The 21,315-nt window shown below is 43.9% G+C and overlaps 1 protein-coding gene across 1 annotated transcript in view; it reads left to right on the top strand.

Annotated features, from left to right (window-relative positions):
• The window catches only part of FAH (fumarylacetoacetate hydrolase), a 41,493-nt gene that overhangs the window by 4,064 nt on the left and 16,114 nt on the right, over positions 1-21,315 (top strand). Inside the window, exons 2-9 of the mRNA XM_083475363.1 lie at positions 1,473-1,583; positions 2,199-2,320; positions 3,474-3,523; positions 13,941-14,031; positions 15,286-15,383; positions 16,227-16,279; positions 18,674-18,773; positions 20,889-21,019. Of these exons, the coding sequence (XP_083331489.1) occupies positions 1,473-1,583; positions 2,199-2,320; positions 3,474-3,523; positions 13,941-14,031; positions 15,286-15,383; positions 16,227-16,279; positions 18,674-18,773; positions 20,889-21,019 (756 nt within the window). The remainder of the gene's footprint in view (positions 1-1,472; positions 1,584-2,198; positions 2,321-3,473; positions 3,524-13,940; positions 14,032-15,285; positions 15,384-16,226; positions 16,280-18,673; positions 18,774-20,888; positions 21,020-21,315) is intronic.

A 21,315-nucleotide genomic window follows, 5' to 3' on the forward strand; every position in this document is an offset into this window, starting at 1 on the left:
AAGGAGCTGGTTGAGCACAATGGTGGGTGGCAATCTTGTGGGGGGGGGGCTTGTTGACTAAAACCCCTTATTTTGGCTGCTGATCCCTTATTTTCGCGGCTGCTGGTCCCTTATTTTCAAATCTGTAAGTTGACAGCTATGTCTAGGACCATACCGGAGCCATGGCTGCTCCTTCCCCAAGCGTGGCGTGGCACGAGGGGTGTGGGGTGTGTGCCAAATTTTGGCTTAGCTCAGGGTGCCATAGTACAAAGTACACCCCTGCTAGAGCCGCTCAATCAGCAGGAAAGGGGAGCTCTTTTAGCCACTGAGAAGAAGCCTTTCTCCCCCTTTGTGCTGACTGGAGCCAATCAGAGTGAAAGGAGGTGTGTCAGCGACGGAGGATTGGCTCCTAGGGTCACTCTGGAGAAGGCTTGTGGGAGAACACTGAAGACTTGCTCTGTATACTAAGCATTTAGGAACACTGAAAACAACAAGGTGCTTCCGTTTCAAGAGAATGGGGCGCAGGTTCTATTACATACAACAGAAAAGTCTTGGCATTCGTACCACAGGCCAGTATACCTGAAGGATCGTCTCCACCCCTATCATTCTGCCCGGACACAGGTCCAGCTCCAAGGGCCTTCTGGTGGTTCCCCCCCTGCGAGAAGTGAGGTTACAGGGAACCAGGCAGAGGGCCTTCTCAGTAGTGGCGCCTGCCTGTGGAACGCCCTCCCATCAGATGTCAAGGAAATAAACAACTAGCCGACTTTTAGAAGACATCTGAAAGCAGCCCTGTTTAGGAAAGCTTTTAATGTTTGATGTTTTATGGTGCTTTTAATATCCTGGTAGAGGCCCAGCCAGATGAGCAGGGTATAAGTAATAAATTATTATTATTATTATTATTATTATTATTATTATTACTTAAGTCCAAAATAATTAGCCCCTGTACGTGCACAGAAAAAAGTAGATCTAACATAAAGGCAGCACATGGAGTTCTGCATTGATCATTTCAATGCATCCCTTCTTATTAATATTATTGCAGAATTATCAGATCACTATATAATCTTAGAAGGGTGTAGCTGTGACAGTGTGTGGCTGTGGCCATCATGAAGAGACCCTCAGCTTCTGAATTTACCGCTACACTACTGGTTGCAGCTCTATTATTTGCTCTGTGTTTACCGCTGGCTAGCGTCACATCTGGAAAGTATGGATCAGGGGTAGGCAACCTAAGGCCCAGGGGCCGGATGCGACCCAATTGCCTTCTCAATCTAGCCCGCAGACGGTCCGGGAATCAGCGTGTTTTTACATGAGTAGAATGTGTGCTTTTATTTAAAATGCATCTCTAGGTTATTTGTGGCGAATAGGAATTCGTTGTTGTTTTTTCAAAATATAGTCCGGCCCACCACATGGTCTGAGGGACAGTGGACTGGCCTCCTGCTGGAAAAGGTTGCTGACCCCTGGTATAGATGCTTATCTCATTCTATCTTCTCTCGCAGCCCAGACCCAGAATTGGAGTTGCCATTGGTGACCAAGTGCTGGACCTCAGCGCCATTAAGCATCTGTTTGATGGGCCTATCCTTTCTAAGCAGCATCATGTCTTTGATCAGGTATTTTGCCAGGGTGACCTTGAGCCCCCAAACCTGAGGTTCTCCACCCCCGATGTAAACCATACTGAGCTGAACGAAACAATGGCCTGACTCTTTATAATGCTGATTTCTATGTTGCTGTGAGCTCCCGTTGCTCAGTCCCTGCTCCTGCCAACCTAGCAGTTTGAAAGTACGTCAAAGTGCAAGTAGATAAATAGGTACCACTCTGGCGGGAAGGTAAATGGCGTTTCCGTGCGCTGCTCTGGTTCGCCAGAAGCGGCTTAGTCATGCCGGCCACATGACCCGGAAGCTGTACGCCGGCTCCCTCGGCCAGAAAAGTAAGATGAGCGCCGCAACCCCAGAGTCGGCCACTACTGGACGTAATGGCTAGGGGTCCCTTTACCTTTACCTATGTTCCTAATGACCTGCCAAAAGCTTGGAGGTGGCAGGACGTCAGTATGACATTTCACAAGATTACCTGTAATTCAATGCTCTGCCATTGCAATTTGCCATTGCATTTGGAGGTGGGCAGAAGATGACTTGGGGTTTGTTGTGCATCCATGTGCTCTTTCCTTCATATCACAATATGCCTCATGTGCTGTGTGCTCAGAAAAACATGTCCGCCCTCCTTTGCAGCCAACCCTTAACCGTTTCATGGCGCTGGGCTGGGAAGCATGGACAGAAGCCAGAGCGCTTCTCCAAAAGCTGCTGTCTCACAAAGAGCCGACGCTGAGAGATAACGTGGAATTACGCAAAAGGTAAATAAAAAATAACTAAAAACTGGGGAGAGACTAAGTGGCTAGGACTCTGTAGGTGTGCGTGCTGCTATTTTATGGGAGCCCAGAAAAGCTGCAAAATGTGCTAGTGGCCAATAGAGTCCATTTCCTAAGATTCCAAGATTTTTTTCTTTTAAAAATATGTAAGTTTCTAGTCCCTGTGGTTTCTTTGCTCTCTTTGTGCCACACAGTGATGTTGAGGGCTGTTAAGTTGCAAAGCTAAGCTTGTGTGCAAATGCTTGTTTGGAATGTCAAGAGCCAAAGAGATTACTGAATAATATTATTGATCCTCTGGGATTCCTAGTCTTCTGAGGCTGGCTGTGCTAGAAAGTTCTCAGCTGGGAGCTCCATAATGTCCAAAGCAGGGCTTGCTGTCAGCTCTGATCAGCTGTCTTCTGGGCAGGCCTTCTTAAAAACATGACATCACAATTTGCAAACAGACAAACAATGCAATTCAAAGTTAGCACTTCTGAGGGGAAAACAATCAATATGACAAAAACAGTGACAATTCTTAGTCACTTACAGGATTTGGTAGGTGAGTAAGAATTTATTTATTTTTTTATTCTATTGGAAGATGCCAAAAACATGTTTGCTCTACTAACGATTTATAGCAACGCCTGCCTGCATACAAGACATTGATTAGATTGTAATGTACACAGGCCTAAGATAGTTGGTACTGGGGGAGGTGCTCTTTTAAGTGTGCTGCAGTAAACATTCGAAGATTGGCAAATGCTGACATTGACCAGTTGTAATATCGTAAGAAGCCAGAGAGAGAGAGAGAGAGAGAGAGAGGGGGGGGGAGGGAGGGAGGGAGGAATGTCAGAAAATTCACCTTGAGTGAATTACATGCGTTGGCAGGATTCACAGAAAACTTGTAGTAAAAAATTTGCACAATGGACTGACAAAGGATTTATAAGAATAGAGATACGAAAGAGACGCAGAGGGGGAAATCATTATATTAAAATCCAGAATGGGGGGGGGAGTCAAAAGGGATTATATGTTTATGTATTTAATTCATATGTTTATGTAAAATAGAAAATGCAAAAATAAAATTTATTTTTTTTAAAAAAAGAAATTCACCTTAGTGTTTGAGAACTAAACATTATTTTTGTTTGTTTCTTTGTTTGCCTTCTAGAGCATTTGTACCACAGGCTTCGGCAATAATGCACCTTCCTGCTGAAATTGGTGAGTTCCTTTTACTGTCAACAAGATCCATTTAACCCTTGTTCATTTCCTCCAGAAGCAGAGTTCTATTCTCCGAATTACTGGGAATGTCAGATCCCGTCTCTTGATTTAGCTGTAGTGTATGCTAGAAAAGTGGGTTAAACCACAGAGCCTAGGACTTGCCGATCAGAAGGTTGGTGGTTCGAATCCCCGTGACGGGGTGAGCTCCTGTTGTTCGGTCCCTGCTCCTGCCCACCTAGCAGTTTGAAAGCACGTCAAAGTGCAAGTAGATAAATAGGTACCACTCCAGCGGGAAGGTAAACGGCGTTTCCATGCACTCCTCTGGTTTGCCAGAAGCTGCTTAGTCATGCTGGCAACATGACCCGGAAGCTGTACGCTGGCTCCCTCGGCCAATAAAGTGAGATGAGCGCTGCAACCCCAGAGTCGGCCACGACTGGACCTAATGGTCAGGGGTCCCTTTACCTTTACCTTTATGCTAGAAAAGGGGTAGAAATTTGATTCCATTGACAGTTAAAGGCGAACCCACCTAATAACCCTCGCTTTCCGAACCAACACACAGCTGCCCTTAAAAATCCACACTTCTCTCAGTTTTTCAGTGCCATTCTCCAGCTCAAGTGATTTATTCATTCATTTATTTTTATTAAATTTGTGTACCGCCCTATATCCGCAGGTCTCAGGGCGGTTCACAAGATAAAATCACAAAATACATTATCGAAATAAAAAAACAAGAACAACCCAATAACCCCACTTTAAGTAATGTGTACAAAGAAGCATTTCTGCCCCCAACAGTGAAGGTAAAACAGTAACCGTGGATAGCCTTATCCTCTGTGAATTTGACTAGTCCTCTTATAAGAAGAGAATAGGCAGGACTAGTGCGAAGGGACTGACGCCTCAGTTACCACTCGCGCCAACTCACCTGCTCTCTCTTACATATATTTCCCCCACCTCCCTGAACAACCCTTAAAACAAATGCTAACTATCCCAGAGTATCCTGTGGGAGACCTTGGTGTGGGGGACAACCAATAAGCTGGAGTCCCAAGCGGATGTTTTTAAAATAACAATAAAGATTTATTTTAAAACAAGGTATTATAATACAAGTGGAGAAACTTAGGTTACTTCAGAATTAATAAGCTAGTTTGGTGAATTCGTTTCACAGAGGTTTCGGCTTCTTAGTTTGGTTCCTTTCTGAGGTGGCACTTTCCTTCAGGTTGTTGTTGTCGTTTAGTCGCGTCCGACTCTTCGGGACCCCATGGACCAGAGCACGCCAGGCACTCCTGTTTTCCACTGCCTCCCGCAGTTTGCTCAAACTCATGCTGGTAGCTTCGAGAACACTGTCCAGCCATCTCGTCCTCTGTCGTCCCCTTCTCCTTGTGCCCTCCATCTTTCCCAACATCAGGGTCTTTTCCAGGGAGTCTTCTCTTCTCATGAGGTGGCCAAAGTATTGGAGCCTCAGCTTCAGGATCTGTCCTTCCAGTGAGCACTCAGGGCTGATTTCCTTAAGAATGGAGAGGTTTGATCTTCTTGCAGTCCATGGGACTCTCAAGAGTCTCCTCCAGCACCATAATTCAAAAGCATCAATTCTTCGGCAATCAGCCTTCTTTATGGTCCAGCTCTCACTTCCATACATCACTACTGGGAAAACCATAGCTTTAACTATACGGACCTTCAGGTACCCACTCCTTTAACAAATCCAACTCCTGAGGTAACTTTCAGTAATAGTCTTAAGGGCTCACAACCCCCCCTTCCTTAACTGGGTTTTGGGAGTCTCTTCCTTCCACAGAAGAGTATCTCCCCTCCAGAATAGTGAGAGACCTAAGTAGACTGATCCTTTTTCAGCTCCTCCTTCTCCTGTCTCTCCCTCATTCGCCCAGCAAGATTCGGTCCTATTACTCCTGCAGGACACTATACTCTGTCCTTCTGTTTTCTCCTGAACCAACGCTCCCTCCTCAGCACTCTGTATATTTCATCCTGTCTCCTAACCTAACTCCCAACCTCTCCAACCTCAATTCCTACCCCCTCCACAACCACAACTCAAACCCAACCTAACTAACTCTCTCCCTCCAAACACAGCCTTTCTCAGCCTGTGGGTCCCCAGATGTTGTTGGACCATAGCTGTCAAGTGTCCCTTATTTGAAGGAACAGTCCCTTATTCCAGGACCATGTCCCGCTGCTGTCCCTTATTGATGGATGTCCCTTAAATGTCCCTTAAATGATGTCCCTTAAATTTCAAATGAAGCAGCTCCTCTCCCTCCCTCCCTGCCGGTCAGGGAGGAGGGAGGCTCCAACTGTGTTGCTTGGCTGTGTTGCTCACCCAATAAGAAGTCTAAGAATGACTGGTGGGTGGAGCTTGCATGCCTTGTGTGTGGTTAGTTAATGCAAGCTGAGGAGGTTTTTGAATGCTGGACGCCACTTTGTTGCACATGCTGCTGCAAACTTTCCAGTGCAAAGCCAGGCCGGGGAGCCATCTTAAGTTGAGGCTGCATAGGCCTTGTGGTGCATGTGATTCAGATTCTATTCAGTTGAACCTCTGGTTACAAAGTTGGTTGGACAGTGTTCTTGAAGCTACCAGCATGAGTTTGACCAGACTGCAGGAGGACAGGAAGACTGGAGTGCCTGGAACAGGTGAGGCTGCAGGTTCCTTATTTTGGCTGCTGGTCCCTTATTTTCAAGGCTGCTGGTCCCTTATTTTCAAATCTGTAAGTTGGCAGCTATGTGTTGGGCTACAACTCCCATCATCCCTGAGCTCTGGCCTTGCTAGCTAGGGGTGATGGGAGTTGTAGTTCAAAAACATCTGGGGACCCATAGGTTGAGAAAGGCTGCTCCAAAGTCTCTCCTTTTAAATTCTCCCTCCTGGAACCTCGGCCAATCAGAGGCTGCCGTTCTTTAACCATTTGCTGGCAGGAGATAAAAGTAAAAAAGAAATACTTGTGGAACCAACTTTTCTGTCACAGACTAGTCCTGTCAGCTGTGTTGGAATCATAGAGTTGGAAGGGACCACAAGGGTCTGTTGAATGGTTTCTTTAAATGTAAAGGTTCATCATTGTTCCACTCCATGTGTATGTCTTTAAGGGGCCAGAGCAAGGGCCAGAGCAAGATAACGAGACCCAGCTTTACAGCTGTGTAACATAGCAGGTGCTGCTGAGTTGTATTTGATTAAGGTGTGTCAGCATCTGGGTGTAGTATATAAGGAGCAGCACCTAGCTCTCCCATTACCCTGGGGGATGGGTTGGTGGTTGGGTCATGTTTGTTTGGTAATATATTTAGTGTTAAAGGAGTTTTTGTTTTTCTTATTAAAACCTTCTTTAAGTTATTTTTGAGTCCCTTCTTTTTAATGCATGATCTCCCCAGCAAGCTCTCTGCAGCGTCACTATACTGCAAAAAGCCAACATCTTTGGTTATGGGCCCAGCTGCTGAGTGGATGACTGCATATTTTTGGACTCTGAGAAAGGTTTGAAAACTCCTTATCCTGTTAGCGTAGTTTTTGTGGGTCTGGAAGAGTTCCAGAATGGTTGACCGGGTTCCTGAAGCTGAGAAGGCTCTGGTCTTCCCACAGCTAACAGATGAGAACTATAGTTTATGGTCTTTTCGGGTGGAGGCGCTTTTGACCTCTAGAGAAGTATGGACCTATGTAACTGATGACCCTCCTGACCCTGTAACTAATGCTTGGTCGAAAGGAGATGCAAAAGCCAGGGCGATAATTAATTTGGCAGTCAGCGACCAGCAAGTAGTCTATATAAGAAATAAGAAAACTGCCAAAGAAATGTGGGACAGTCTTGCAGCAGTGCATGTTAGAAAAGAGTCAGCGTCTGCATTGACGTTTTTCAAGCAGTTGTACCAGACGAAGTTGCAGCCTGGTGGTGATTTGGCAGCACACTTGAGACGTCTGGAGGCAATACGCGGCGAGTTAATTCGAAGGGACATGGAGATACCTGATATTCAGTATGTTTTTATCATCCTTTGTTCCCTTAATGAGGACTTTGATGGTATAGCTAGCCAGATATCTGCCGTTCCACCAGCACAATTAACTGCGGAAGGGGTAACGGCAAGATTAATGGGCGAGTTGGATAGAAGGGAGGCTTGTGCCATAAGCACTCCTGTTTCCAGAAAGAATGAGGAACGCCATATGCAAACCTGTGGTGATACAACTGCATTTAAAGCTGCAAAGCGTTGTTGGTTCTGCAATAAGCAAGGACATTTTGCAAAGGACTGCAGAGCCAAAAGAAAGCAAAGTACTCCCAAGCCTGTTTCTGTTCATCAATCACGGTCGTCAGCCCAGCAGCCGGCATCGTATAGTAGAGACAGAAACGAGCCGCGAGCTTTTCACGCTCGGACTAAAGATCGTAAAAGAATTAAAGGTGCCAAGTGGAAGTCTTTTGTTGTCGACTCAGGTGCATCCCAGCACGTCTGCAACAATCAAAGCTTGTTTATTTCTTTCGAAGAGGAAATTGGTAATGTACATTTAGCCAATTCACAAGTCCTGCAGTCACTTGGCAGGGGTACCATTAAACTTGACTCTTTAAACATTACAATAGTGAACTGCATTTACTGCCCGTCAGTGGACAATTTATTGTCAGTAAGGTGCTTTGCCCGTCAAGGCATAACTGTGCGTTTCTTAAAGTCTATGTGTGAGTTTTTCGAGGGGAACAAACGTCTATTGTATGCCCGGGAATCTGATGGTTTATATAGACTGTATTTTCGCACCTACTCACAATCGCATATAAATTGCAGAGTAGCACAGTCAAGCCAGGGGTTGAGGAATGTAAGGCCACATTCTGGGTGTATCCACGTGGCGCACAGAATTCTGGGACACCTGAATTTTGCTGATGTAATTAAGACAAAGAATATTGTCAATGGCCTCAACTTAAAACCATGTAAATTCTTTATGCAATGTCTATCCTGTTGCAAGAATAAGATTAAGGTGGCACGCAAGGGTAGGTGCTCAGATAGGAAAGTAACTGAGCCATTTGAGCGTGTACATTGTGATTTAGTTGGGCCACTCCCACCATCATTAGGAGGTTCGAAGTACTGGCTTACCCTCATAGACCAGTATAGTAGATACTGTTGGACTTATGCAATAGCTGAGAAGTCCCAAGCATTTGAGAAGTACAAGGTTTTTTGCAACTGGGTAAAAACACACTTTAACAAACCAATTAAGAACCTGTTTTCTGACCGGGGCGGAGAATTTGTTTCTGAGGATTTTGAGAAATTCCTGGAAGCGCAGGGGACTACTCATGAGTTATCTTGCCCCCGAAGTCCCTGGCAAAATGGGCTTGTTGAAGTTGTGCAGCGTGACTTGCAGGCAGGGGTTAAAACTTATCTGCATGATGCTAATCTGCCCAAAGCGTTTTGGGCTGAAGCACTCCATGCTTTTTGTTATGTTAGAAATCGCAGTTATCATTCTGGTTTAGATGTCACCCCCTATGAGAAGTTATTTAAAAAACGTCCTAATCTGAAATACCTACGTATTTGGGGTTCAGATGTAATTATGCATTATCCTGCTAAGCAGAAATTGGGTGAACGTAGTGTTCAGGGAAAATTAATGGGCTACCAGCAGGGGGCGTACAGAATTTACATACCAGCAACTGGCAAATTTCATATTACCAAAAGCATGATACAAACTGTAAATTGGAATGGAGTTGCTGTTTTCCAAGATACTGATGGTATAAATGATACTGAGGAAGAAGAGGAAGAAGCAGCAGCAGCAGCAGCAGCAGGAGAAAATGGTGCTTCTGAATTAATAGAAAAAGACAAAAAGCCTGTTGAATCTGATAATTTGTTTGACTTAAAGTCACAGGCATCTGAGGGGAGGTTAGATTCTCTTGAGTTTTCTGACCGTGAGCTTAGCCTACAGGCACCTCTTCAGTCTGACAATGATAATTTACAACCTGAAACTAGTAGTTCATTGAGTCCCATTAAGTCTGAGGAGTCTGACTCTCCTTCCGGACTGAGACGTTCAGATAGAAAGAGGCAGAAGCCACAACGTTTTGCAGATGAACATTTTAATACTGTGTATGCCAATAAGGTGGTTTTTGAGCCAAAAAGCTACAGTGATGTTCAGAATTTACCTATGCACCAAGCTGTAAATTGGTATAAAGCTATGAACTCTGAGATAGCTTCTTTAAAAGAGCATAACACTTGGTCTCTTGTACCACAAACCCCAGATATGAGACTTATTGATTCAAAATGGGTTTATAGAGTTAAAATGAATGACAAAAATGAAGTTGTAAGGTACAAGGCAAGACTAGTTGCTAAGGGTTTTCAACAAATTCCAGGCGAAGATTATGATTTGTGCTATTCACCAAGTGTAAAATATGAAACAGTTAAGCTTTTGTTAAAAGATGCATCACAACGTGGACATTCTGTTTATCACCTAGATATAAAAACTGCATATTTGTTTGCAGATTTAAAAGAACAAATTTTTATGCGTGTCCCTGAAGGCATAGACGCTGCTGAAGGTTTGGTATGCAAATTAAATAAATCCCTTTATGGTCTGCACCAAAGTGGAAGGAATTGGCACCAAACTTTAGCAAAAGAATTGCTAGATATTGGTTTTTCACAAGGAAAGGCAGACAATTGTGTGTTTATAAAAGAAAGGGCAAACTCTGTAACAAAAATATGTGTGTATGTAGATGACGTGTTAATTTCTACAAAAACTAAACAGGAATATGAACAGGTAGTTTCACAGTTACAGAAGAAATTTGATGTGGTGGAATTAGGCATAACTAAAAACTACTTATCCATGCAAATTGAGAAAGGCAAAAATGGATCTTTTCTGGTTCATCAAACTGCAAAAATTGATGATCTAGTTGAAATGCTACGTCTAGAAAATGCAAATGGGAAGGAAACACCTATGGTGTGTGGTTTCACCTTTACAGGTGAAGATAAGCCATTTCCTAACAAAACTTTGTATCGTTCTGCTATAGGCAAGCTAAATTTCATTCAAAGAATCTCAAGACCAGATATAACTTATGCTTTTCACTTTCTAGCAAAATTTGTGGAAAAGCCCACTACACAATGTTTCTCTGCTCTTAAGAGAGTGGTAGTGTACCTTAAAGATACCAAACATTATAGGTTGCAGTTTACACCCAGTATTGATAAAGGTTTTGAAATTTTCTGTGATGCATCTCATGCAGTGGAACAAAATAATTGCAGGGGTGTGTCTGGTATGGTGTTTTGTTATAACGGTTGTCCATTTGAATGGAAGTCCCAGACACAAACCATTATTTGTCTCTCCACAACAGAGAGTGAATTATGTGCATGCGTTCAGGCCACTCGTGATGTAGAATGGTATCTGCAATTATTTGCAGACCTACAGATGCAAGTAACACTACCAGTAAAAGTTTACCTTGATTCCCAGAGTGGACTTGCTATCCTGTGTTCAGAGACCAATACGCAGCGCACCAGAGTCTTAAGATTACGTTTAGAATTTGTAAAGAAACTAAATGCTGATGAAATGGTTGTATTTAAATATGTTCCAGGTGACAATCAAATTGCGGACATTTTTACTAAAGCACTTCCAAAGGTTACACATGAAAAACATGTACAAAGTATGCTTTATGTTTTTGTTCCACAATGATGAACCGCAGGGGAAATGTTGAATGGTTTCTTTAAATGTAAAGGTTCATCATTGTTCCACTCCATGTGTATGTCTTTAAGGGGCCAGAGCAAGGGCCAGAGCAAGATAACGAGACCCAGCTTTACAGCTGTGTAACATAGCAGGTGCTGCTGAGTTGTATTTGATTAAGGTGTGTCAGCATCTGGGTGTAGTATATAAGGAGCAGCACCTAGCTCTCCCATTACCCTGGGGGATGGGTTGGTGGTTGGGTCATGTTTGTTTGGTAATATATTTAGTGTTAAAGGAGTTTTTGTTTTTCTTATTAAAACCTTCTTTAAGTTATTTTTGAGTCCCTTCTTTTTAATGCATGATCTCCCCAGCAAGCTCTCTGCAGCGTCACTATACTGCAAAAAGCCAACAGGGTCATCTAGCTCAACCCGCTGGAATGCAGAGAACTTTTGCCCAGAGCGGCACTTGAACCCACAACCCTGAGATTAAGCATCCCATGCTCTACTGACTGTGTTGCCCCTCCGCTTCCTGCACAACTGACATGCCCACAAATGTGGACACGAAAGGAGGAAAGTCAGAGTAAAGTGAATGGAAAGTTTAGCCATGCTGTTTCCTATCACAGACACCAGAGGGCAGTAAGTGAATTGTATTTGAAATAATTCACTGTGTTGTACTTGTGTTTTTGGTTTTTTTAACAGAAAAAAACAAAGGAAGCAGGATTTTGCTTTCTGTGCTTTGGAGGGCAAGCAGATGAAAGTCAAACACTAGTTTCCAAGTCATGAGAAGCAACAGCTCCATTTCATTCTGCACTAGTCAGAGCTCATCTACTCTCTAGTACTGTGTCCAGTTGTGGTTTGTTTTTTTTTAAGACAGTATGGTGTAATGGTTAGAGAGGTGAACTAGGACCTCAGAGACTCGGGTTCCAATCCCTTACTCAGCCATGAAGTTCACTGGGTGACCTTGAGCCAGTCTCTCGACTTGTCCTACCTCACAGGGCTGTTGTGAGGTAGGTCAGGCTGGGAAGAGGGGAGACACATGGAGAGCTCCTTAAAGGAAAATTGGGATATAAATGTAGTGATAATAAAGAATAGTAAGGAAGAAAGATGTAAAATTGGAATGGGTTCAGAGTCAGGCAACGGAGATGGTATAGAGAACAAGTCCAGTGAGGGAAGGATGAAGGAATTGCTTTGTTAAACCTGGAGCAGAGAAGACTGAAGGGAAATGTAATATATAAAAAGCTATCATTGAGGAAAAAGTAAAAGCTGCATTCACGGTTGAACCACATGATTCCCAACCCAAGAATGCCAGGAACTTTTCTCCTCACAGAGCTAATATTCCCAGCACTCTTGGCAAACTACAGTTCCCAGGGTTGTTTGCTGGGAGTTGTGTACCTCAGATATGCACTTTAAATGTTTACATGCAGCCTTTTCCCTTTCTGCCCCAGAAGGCAAACACAAATGTGTCATGGGAGAGTAGATCAGATGAGATCAGACCCTCGCAAAACAAAATGTTGTGAAGATAAGATATGGCAACCTCAGCAGAGATTACCTCACACCACGATAAAAACGCAACACAGGCAAGCTTAAAATGACCACAGATTTCCTCAGAAGTTCACAAAATGCCCCATTAAAATGCTAAAAAAAGATCCCTCTTTTGACATATATTAAAATAAAATATCATTTATTATCTATTGCACTTAATTATTACGTTGCTTTGAGTTAATTTGTGTGTGTGTATATAGTCGTTTAGTTGTGTCTGACTCTTCGTGACCCCATGGACCAGAGCACGCCAGGCACTCCTGTCTTCCACTGCCTCCCACAGTTTGGTCAGGCTCATGTTTGTAGCTTCGAGAACACTGTCCAACCATCTCGTCCTCTGTCGTCCCCTTCTCCTTGTGCCCTCCATCTTTCCCAACATCAGGGTCTTTTCCAGGGAGTCTTCTCTTCTCATGAGGTGGCCAAAGTATTGGAGCCTCAACTTCAGGATCTGTCCTTCCAATGTGCACTCAGGGCTGATTTCCTTCAGAATGTAAGGTTGTATCTTCTTGCAGTCCATGGGACTCTCAAGAGTCTCCTCCAGCACTATAATTCAAAAGCATCAATTCTTCGGCGATCAGCCTTCTTTATGGTCCAGCTCTCACTTCCATGCATCACTTAGTCGTGTCACGAAGAGTCGGACACAACTAAACGACTAAACAACAACAATATATATAGTAACTCAAAGTGACTAACCAAAAAGCACAGGCATTAAAACCAAGGCCTTTTTCCGGCACCTCTCAGGTGAGCTCCATTGCCATTACAGTAGTACCTTGGGTTACATATGCTTCAGGTTACAGACTCCGTTAACCCAGAAATATCACCTCGGGTTAAGAACTTTGCTTCAGGATGAGAACAGAAATCGTGTGGCGGTGGCACAGCAGCAGCGGGAGGCCTCATTAGCTTAAGTGGTGCTTCAGGTTAAGAACAGTTTCAGGTTAAGAACAGACCTCCAGAATGAATTAAGTTCTTAACCCGAGGTACCACTGTATAAGAGAATAAGGGAGGTGTTCATGGTGAGTCCTGGCACCTCTTCTTTTCTATATAAAAAAGCAGTGATTAAAACCAACATAAAACTAACACAGAGTAAAAAGCTAAAAGCCTATTCGTAGTAAAAAGACTTTGAAGGAGACCACAAATAAGAAAAGCCCCCCCCCCATTAAATGCCATTCATGGTTGGTGGCACCACAGGTCTGTCATCCTTCACCATGAAGGCAATAAAGTATTGCTGCTGGTATCCAAAGTCGTTGCCAAGTTCTGCAGCTTCTTTCAGTTCATTTCTCTAACACCGCTCTTTGCCAAATTCTCATCCCTACAGGAGACTATACGGACTTCTATTCCTCCCGGCAACATGCTACAAATGTCGGGGTGATGTTCCGAGGAAAGGAAAATGCTCTGATGCCCAACTGGTCAGTAGTTGTGTTCTAAGAATTCTAAGGTCTCAAATATAAAATAAATGTTCCTAAATGTACTAGGCAAACACATACATAAGTATATAAGCCATGGGTCTGAAATAACACAGGACAACAATCCTGAAGCCATTTTGACTCTCCCAAATTGACCTCAAATATTTCTATGCAAGGAAGAAGGAAATGGGAAAAGCTTTCTGATTGTCTTTTGACTGTAGGGGCTTATACCTCCCATATTAAATACAGTCTCCCATATCAAATACAGTCTATGTTAAGCTGAGCACACTCTCAAATTTCTGCTGAAGACCGCCTTCTTCTGTGATGTATGCATGATGTTTGGGCTGGTGGTCTTGGGCTACAGGGTGGGAAATTTCAAAAGTATATATAGGGGCCTGCACACCATTGTTCGGGGTTCCACTCCCTCCTGTGTGTGGGGAGTGGGACCCCGTTGCAACAGTTCCTAGAATAAAGATAAGGCTTACTAGCCGCTTTGCTTCTCAATTTACTCTGGTTGGCCTCTGTTATTTTCTCCTACCAATAGGGAACCCACTTAAGGACTCTCTCTATGGGCTCCAGAATACCCCAAAAGGGAAAGGGAGCAGTTTTTCTTATAACAGTTGCTTCTCCAACGACGTTTGGGAGGGGTTGAGTGGGGAGAAGCATCATTTGGGTGTCCATTCGAGGATAAAGCATTATCTGGATGTGATGAGTGAGAGGATACTCATGAAGCGATTTGAACCCTTGTAGACTTGGGGACGCAGGTGGCGCTGTGGGTTAAACCACAGAGCATAAGACTTGCCGATCAGAAGGTCGGCAGTTCGAATCCCTGCGACGGGGTGAGCTCGCGTTGCTTGGTCCCTGCTCCTGCCAACCTAGCAGTTCGAAAGCACGTCCAAGTGCAAGTAGATAAATAGGTACCGCTCCGGCGGGAAGGTAAACGGTGTTTCCATGCGCTGCTCTGGTTTGGCAGAAGTGGCTTAGTCATGCTGGACACATGACCTGGAAGCTGTACGCCGGCTCCCTCGGCCAATAAAGCGAGATGAGCACCGCAACCCCAGAGTCGGCCACGACTGGACCTAATGGTCAGGGGTCCCTTTAGATTTTCCATAGGCATCTCGTTGGCCACTGTGAAAACAGGATGCTGGACTAGATGGGCCACTGGCCTGATCCAGCTCTTCTTATGTTCTTATGCGTTGACCACATTCTCCTTTTAGTTAATGATCACAACCCCCTGTAATTATTCCTCTTTTCAAGGTTGCACTTGCCAGTTGGGTACCACGGACGTGCCTCTTCCGTCGTCGTATCTGGGACGCCGATCAGGAGGCCATTGGGACAAATGCGACCTGATGACGGTAAGCCTTTTGGCCTTCCATTCACCATCTGGTTTCATGTTTATAAACGGAATTAATATATAAGCGGTGGTGTCAAATTAAAAGAGAGAGGTTCCTTTCTGTTTGGTACGATTTTAGTATACAGTCGTACCTTGGTTTTCGAACAGCTTAGTTCTTGAACGTTTTGGCTCCCGAATGCCGCAAACCCAGAAGCGAGTTTTCCGGTTTGCGAACTGTTATTGGAAGCTGAACGTCGGAGAGAGCTTCCACGGCTTCCGATTGGCTGCAGGAGCTTCCTGCAGCCAATCAGAAGCCGCGCTTTGGTTTCTGAACATTTTGTAAGTCGAACGGACTTCCATAACGGATTCAGTTCAAATTCCAAGGTATGACTGTATTTGTCAGCCATGATGAACATGGTCAATTGCCCCTGAGGGATTTCCAAAGATTTCAGTTGATAGAATAATTCTTCCTTTCTTATGTCTGTCTCCCCTGAACAAGTGAGGGGTACACATATATTGTATTATTAATATGGTGAGGTTAATGTAAATAGATTTGGTTATTATTACTCCCCTCTTTTTTCTTCTGTAAGTACATTCATCTTGTTTCTACAGCTTTGGACTGATTTGGATGTTTATTTATTGTTTCTTAGCCCCTTCATGGTGAGAGGCTTTGTCTCATATTCTGTACTGCAGAATAGTCTCTCTCCCTTTTCCTGACTTGTTTAAATAAGTACAGGTATTCTCTTTTAAAAAAGCAGTTGATCCAGTGAGGTGGCATTGTCAAGCTTGCAAACACCATCGCTTTCCCTATTAAAAGAAACAGCATGCTTACTTTTTGTGTGTGTTTGTTCTGTTTAAATCACAGCAAAACCCCCGGTGTTCGGTGCTTGCAAACTTTTGGATATTGAACTGGAAATGGTAGGATTTTATTTGCTTATGTTGTTCCCTTCATCTCTCTATCCCTGGTTTTAAGAACCCTGACCAAAAAAGGGGGGGCAAACAAGACAACCCATTATTATTATTATTTTAAGAATAATTTTTTTATTAACCGACCAATCACATCAAATCAAACCAAATTACATAAATTCCAAATTACACAGCCGAATTTTAAATTTTTGTTGGGGGTACCCATATTTCAAGTTCCAAAGGGATCCAATCAACTTCTTGCTTCTTACTGCTGTTTAAATGTCCACAAATCTAACCTTATGATGTTCACAGTACTATCCAGTCCTTTCTTATTATTTTTCCACATCTCTTGTTGTTATTTTCATATATTTTTCCTTTCTCTTTGTGACCTCTGATAGTCTCCGCAAGCTGGTTAGAACAGTTTGTAATCCTGCGTGGATATTTTTTTTTTTATCCAGTAGCCATATCCAGACGTTTTCCATATAACATCACTTCCATACATCAAAACAGTCTTAGCGTCATTAATCTTCACCAATCTGCCTCCTTTCTCAAAACCTCTGAGGAGATTCACTAGGAATGCAGTCTGAAAACAAATCCGTTCTTCCTCCCGGCTATAAATCCTTTGGCAAGATGGCGACTCCGAATTAATTGCTGTGCCATTCCCAAAAGCTCTTATTGCTTCTCAGTCTCCATAAAGCATACTTTTGGTTAAAGTTTATCTCCACACAGACCTTAATCATCCTGCTTGGGTCAGTTCAACTGACGGTTCTAATGAGGAGGGGTTCTTGTAAATCACATAGAAGGAAAGTAAATAAGGTCGTCCCCCCCCCCCATTCAGCCCCGTTGTCAACATACCCCGCCTTTGGTGTATCTTCATTGTAAAATATTCCTGTTTCTTCAGCCCGTCGTCTTCTTTCGCAGAGGTCACTTAAATTAGCAGACTTCACTCCCCTTCTTCCCTTAAAATATGTGCATTTGCTTCTTTTGTAATTAATTATTCCACATTGCTGCAACTAGTGTGTGATCAGAGACAGCGTCCAGGAGAGCCGAAGTCCACACGGGGGCATTCTGCCTAGGGCCCTCACCCCCTTCTTTCGAATTAGGGGGTGATTTATGGGCACAGCAGGCAAGGGCAGTGTTCCCCATTTCCTTGGGGCAACAAGGGAGGCTGCCTACTCCCATAACAGCCTCTTAATAACCCCGTGTGGGTCGGAGAGATGGTATTGTCGGCCATCTTCCAATGCGCCTCCTAGTGGCCCCCCAAGACAACCCATTATTAAAAGAAAATATAAAATTTCAGAAATGCGAATTCTCAAAATTGAAACGGTCAGAACTCCCCCAAACCATTTAGATCTTTTCACAAAAGAAAAAAAAACAGCCCTAACTAGTTGACACTATTTTGGATTTTTAAAAATTTGGCTGCAATTGTCTCTCTACTAGTGCTTATAAAGCAACAAACTTGTCTATAAGGAGAAAGATGAAATTAATTGATGAGGAAACAATTTTCAAATTCTCTTCACTTAAAAATGCTTTTGTTGTGGTTTTTTTTAATCTAGTGAATTTCTGTCTGCCTTTAAACAACAGCAACACCAATAAACCTCTGAGGCCAGAGCATGATCAAATCAAAAACCATTAAGTTGTTTACAACTTAATTATATTCAGAATAAACCTACTGAAATTAATAAGTCCAAGTTAGCCATACCCATCAGTTTCAGTGTAGGACCAACGCTTCAATTGGATTGGGCCAATTAAAGGAGCGGGGGGGGGGCGCAGGGAACATAACAATAAAACCACAATTAGAAATTAAAGCAGCAGGAAAATAGGGCATATATCTAGGAGCAAGTTAATGTTAGGAAGGATCTAGGAAAATAAGTACTACAATGTTGTTGTTGTCGTCGTCATTGTTTTACTGCAACTACTATTAATTCAATTTCTTATGCACCCTTCACCATAAGGTCCCGGGGTGAGTTAACGACCATTTAAAATACATTATTAAAACAGTTTAAAACAAATTGCACTCACAAGAGTAGGGTAGGTCATACAAACACCATCTCAGGTGTCAAAGTTGAGGGAAAGAGGAGCATTATGATGGGAACTGCATGATGATTTGATTTCCTCTCATAAGAGCCCTGAGGCAACTCATCAATGAAAACGCAACCATTTAAGCAGAGTTAAAACCACAGTTCAAAATAAGACCAGATGCTCAGCAATCAAACAAATAAACTTGCATTGTGCTCCAAATCCTGTCCTGTTTGCACCGAAAGGGCCATGTAAGAATCGAGGAATTGGATGGGATAAGCTGAGATGAGTGCATGTTGGTTACCATGTTGGTTCTATTGTATAAAATGGCATATTTCCATTTCTGGAGGATACACCCTAACAAAACCACCTCCTGTATTTTCCCAGGCTTTCTTTGTAGGCCCCGGAAACAAACCTGGAGAGGCGGTTCCCATCACCGAAGCTCACAAGCACATCTTTGGGATGGTCCTTATGAATGACTGGAGCGGTAATGAGCCCTGCTGATGTTCCCCACGGCAGGAAACCTCTTGCTATGCTTTTGTATTAGACAATGTAGTGAAATGAGGCAGACTTCTGAAGATTCCTTCAGGAGAGCAAAGATATAGGAAGCGGCCTTATGCTGAATCAGACCATTGGTCAATTGAGCTCAGTATCGTCTCTACTGACTGCCAGTGGCTCTTAAGGATTTCAGATAGCAGCCTTGAACCTATGACCTCCTGTACGCAAAGCAGATGTTCTGCTTCAGAGCTAGTGTTCTTCTCCAGTTAAACATTGGAACCTGTCATATATCATGTCAGACCATTGATCTGTCTAACACAGTATTGTCGTCAACGTCGTCTTCTTCTTCGGAGACCACTCGTAGCCGAGTAAGATTGTCTTCCATGAACACAGTTTGAACAGTGAGTCCATAAGTGACTGTGGAGGCCAATTCTGGATCCACACGTCCTTCCACAGTGGGGAGATTGGTTTCTGGGTGGAAGGTTTGCCAAGTGTGCCTTCCTCTTAGCGCATTTCTCCCTTTCATCCTAAGTTTGAGCATCTTCAAAGCCCATGGCACCTTTGGGAAAGGCTGTTCTCCAATTGGAGCGCTTGGAGCCCAGTGTTTCCCAGTTTTCAGTGTTTCTACTACATTTTTTTAGATTTGCCTTGAGAGAGTATTTGAACCTCTTTTGTTGACCACCAGTATTACACTTTCCATTTTTAAGCTCGGAATAGAGTAGTTGCTTTGGAAGGCGATAATCAGACATCTGAACAATGTGACTGGTCAAACGAAGTTGATGTTGAAGAGTCATGGCTTCAACACTGGTGATCTTTGCTGCTTCTAGTATACTGGCATTAGTTTGCCTGTCTTCCCAAGTAAACTTTTTTGGAGTATTGTATGCACAGTATTGTATGCTCCAGCTGGTAGCAGCTGTCTAGGTCTTTCCCAGCAAGGGAGGAAGCTTGTGTCAGGCATAGGCAAACTCCAGCCCTCCAGATGTTTGGGACTACAATTCCCATCTTCCCTAGCTAACAGGATCAGTGGTCAGGGATGATGGGAATTGTAGTCCCAAACATCTGGAGGGCCAGAGTTTGCCTATGCCTGACTTGGGTAATATTTCGTAATATTGCACCCTGTGTGAGGCCAAAATTTGGCACCCTAAAAATTGATATTCCCAATTATGGATCTTCTCAATTTTGTGCCCCTTCATTTGGGCATCCTGTGCAGTGGAACCGCCTTCACTGCCCTAAATTGTTCCCAGTCCTGCCTGGACATGCCAGGATTTGACCCTGGGTCCTCCTGCATGCAAAATAGATTCTCTTCCACTGAGCTACAGCCCCTTCCCTGAGATGCAGAGCCTAAAACTTATATATACAGTGGTACCTCAGGTTAAGAACTTAATTCATTCTGGAAGTCCATTCTTAACCTGAAACTGTTCTTAACCTGAGGTGCAGTCATACCTCATGTTGTGAATGCTGCAGGTTACGTCTTTTCAGGTTGCATCCCGTGGCGACCCAGAAGTACCAGAAAGGGTTACTTCCAGGTTTCGTCGTTCGCGCATGCGCAGACGTGCAAAATGACGTCGTGTGCATGCACAGAAGCGGCAAATCACAACCTGCGCGTGCACAGGCGCGGGTTGCGTTCCATCAGTGGCGTAGCGTGGGGGGTGCAGAGGGGGCCGGCCGCACCGGGCGCAACATCTGGGGGTTAGGGTTAGGGGGTGCAAATCCACGGGTTAGGGGGCGCAAATCCATGGGTTAGGGGGCGCAAATTACTTGCCTTGCCCCGGGTGCTGACAACCCACGCTACGCCACTGCGTTCCATTGAGGTTGCGAATGGGGCTCCAGAACGGATCCCATTCGCAACCAGAGGTACCACTGTACCACTTTAGCTAATGGAGCCTCCTGCTGCTGCCACACCGCCACCACACGATTTCTGTTCTCAACCTGAAGCAAAGTTCTTAACCCAAGGTACTATTTCTGGGTTAGCGGAGTCTGTAACCTGAAGCATCACTAACCTGAAGCGTCTGTAACCTGAGGTACCACTGTGTATCTATATCTATATATATGTCTATATCATCTATATCTATATCTCTATATCATCTCTTTCCTTGCCTCCTAGCACGTGACATTCAGAAATGGGAATATGTCCCCCTGGGTCCATTTCTGGGCAAGAGTTTTGGCACCACCATCTCTCCGTGGGTGGTGACTATGGAAGCTCTGATGCCGTTTGCACTGCCAAATCCTATCCAGGTTAGCAAAAAGTGATCAGATGTATCCCATGTGACTTACGGGGAAATATATTCTACATGACTTATGTGGAAACAAGGCTACTTGTCAGGTGGGTGGGGCGTACATAAATAACAGAGATGAGCATGATTCCCTACCCCCAATCCAAATTTTGTCCCGACCCAGCACTTCAGAGCACCCAGGGTTGGATGAAGCATTAAGCAAAATGAGCACATGCTTAGGGCATCAAGGGAAGAGGGGGGGGCACCACAGAAATTTTCCTTTGCCAGATTCTCTATGGTGCATTTGAACCAGGTTCC

The sequence above is a fragment of the Podarcis liolepis genome (genome assembly GCF_965112155.1).
Source record: "Podarcis liolepis genome assembly, chromosome: 14".
In the NCBI taxonomy this organism is placed as follows: domain Eukaryota; kingdom Metazoa; phylum Chordata; class Lepidosauria; order Squamata; family Lacertidae; genus Podarcis; species Podarcis liolepis.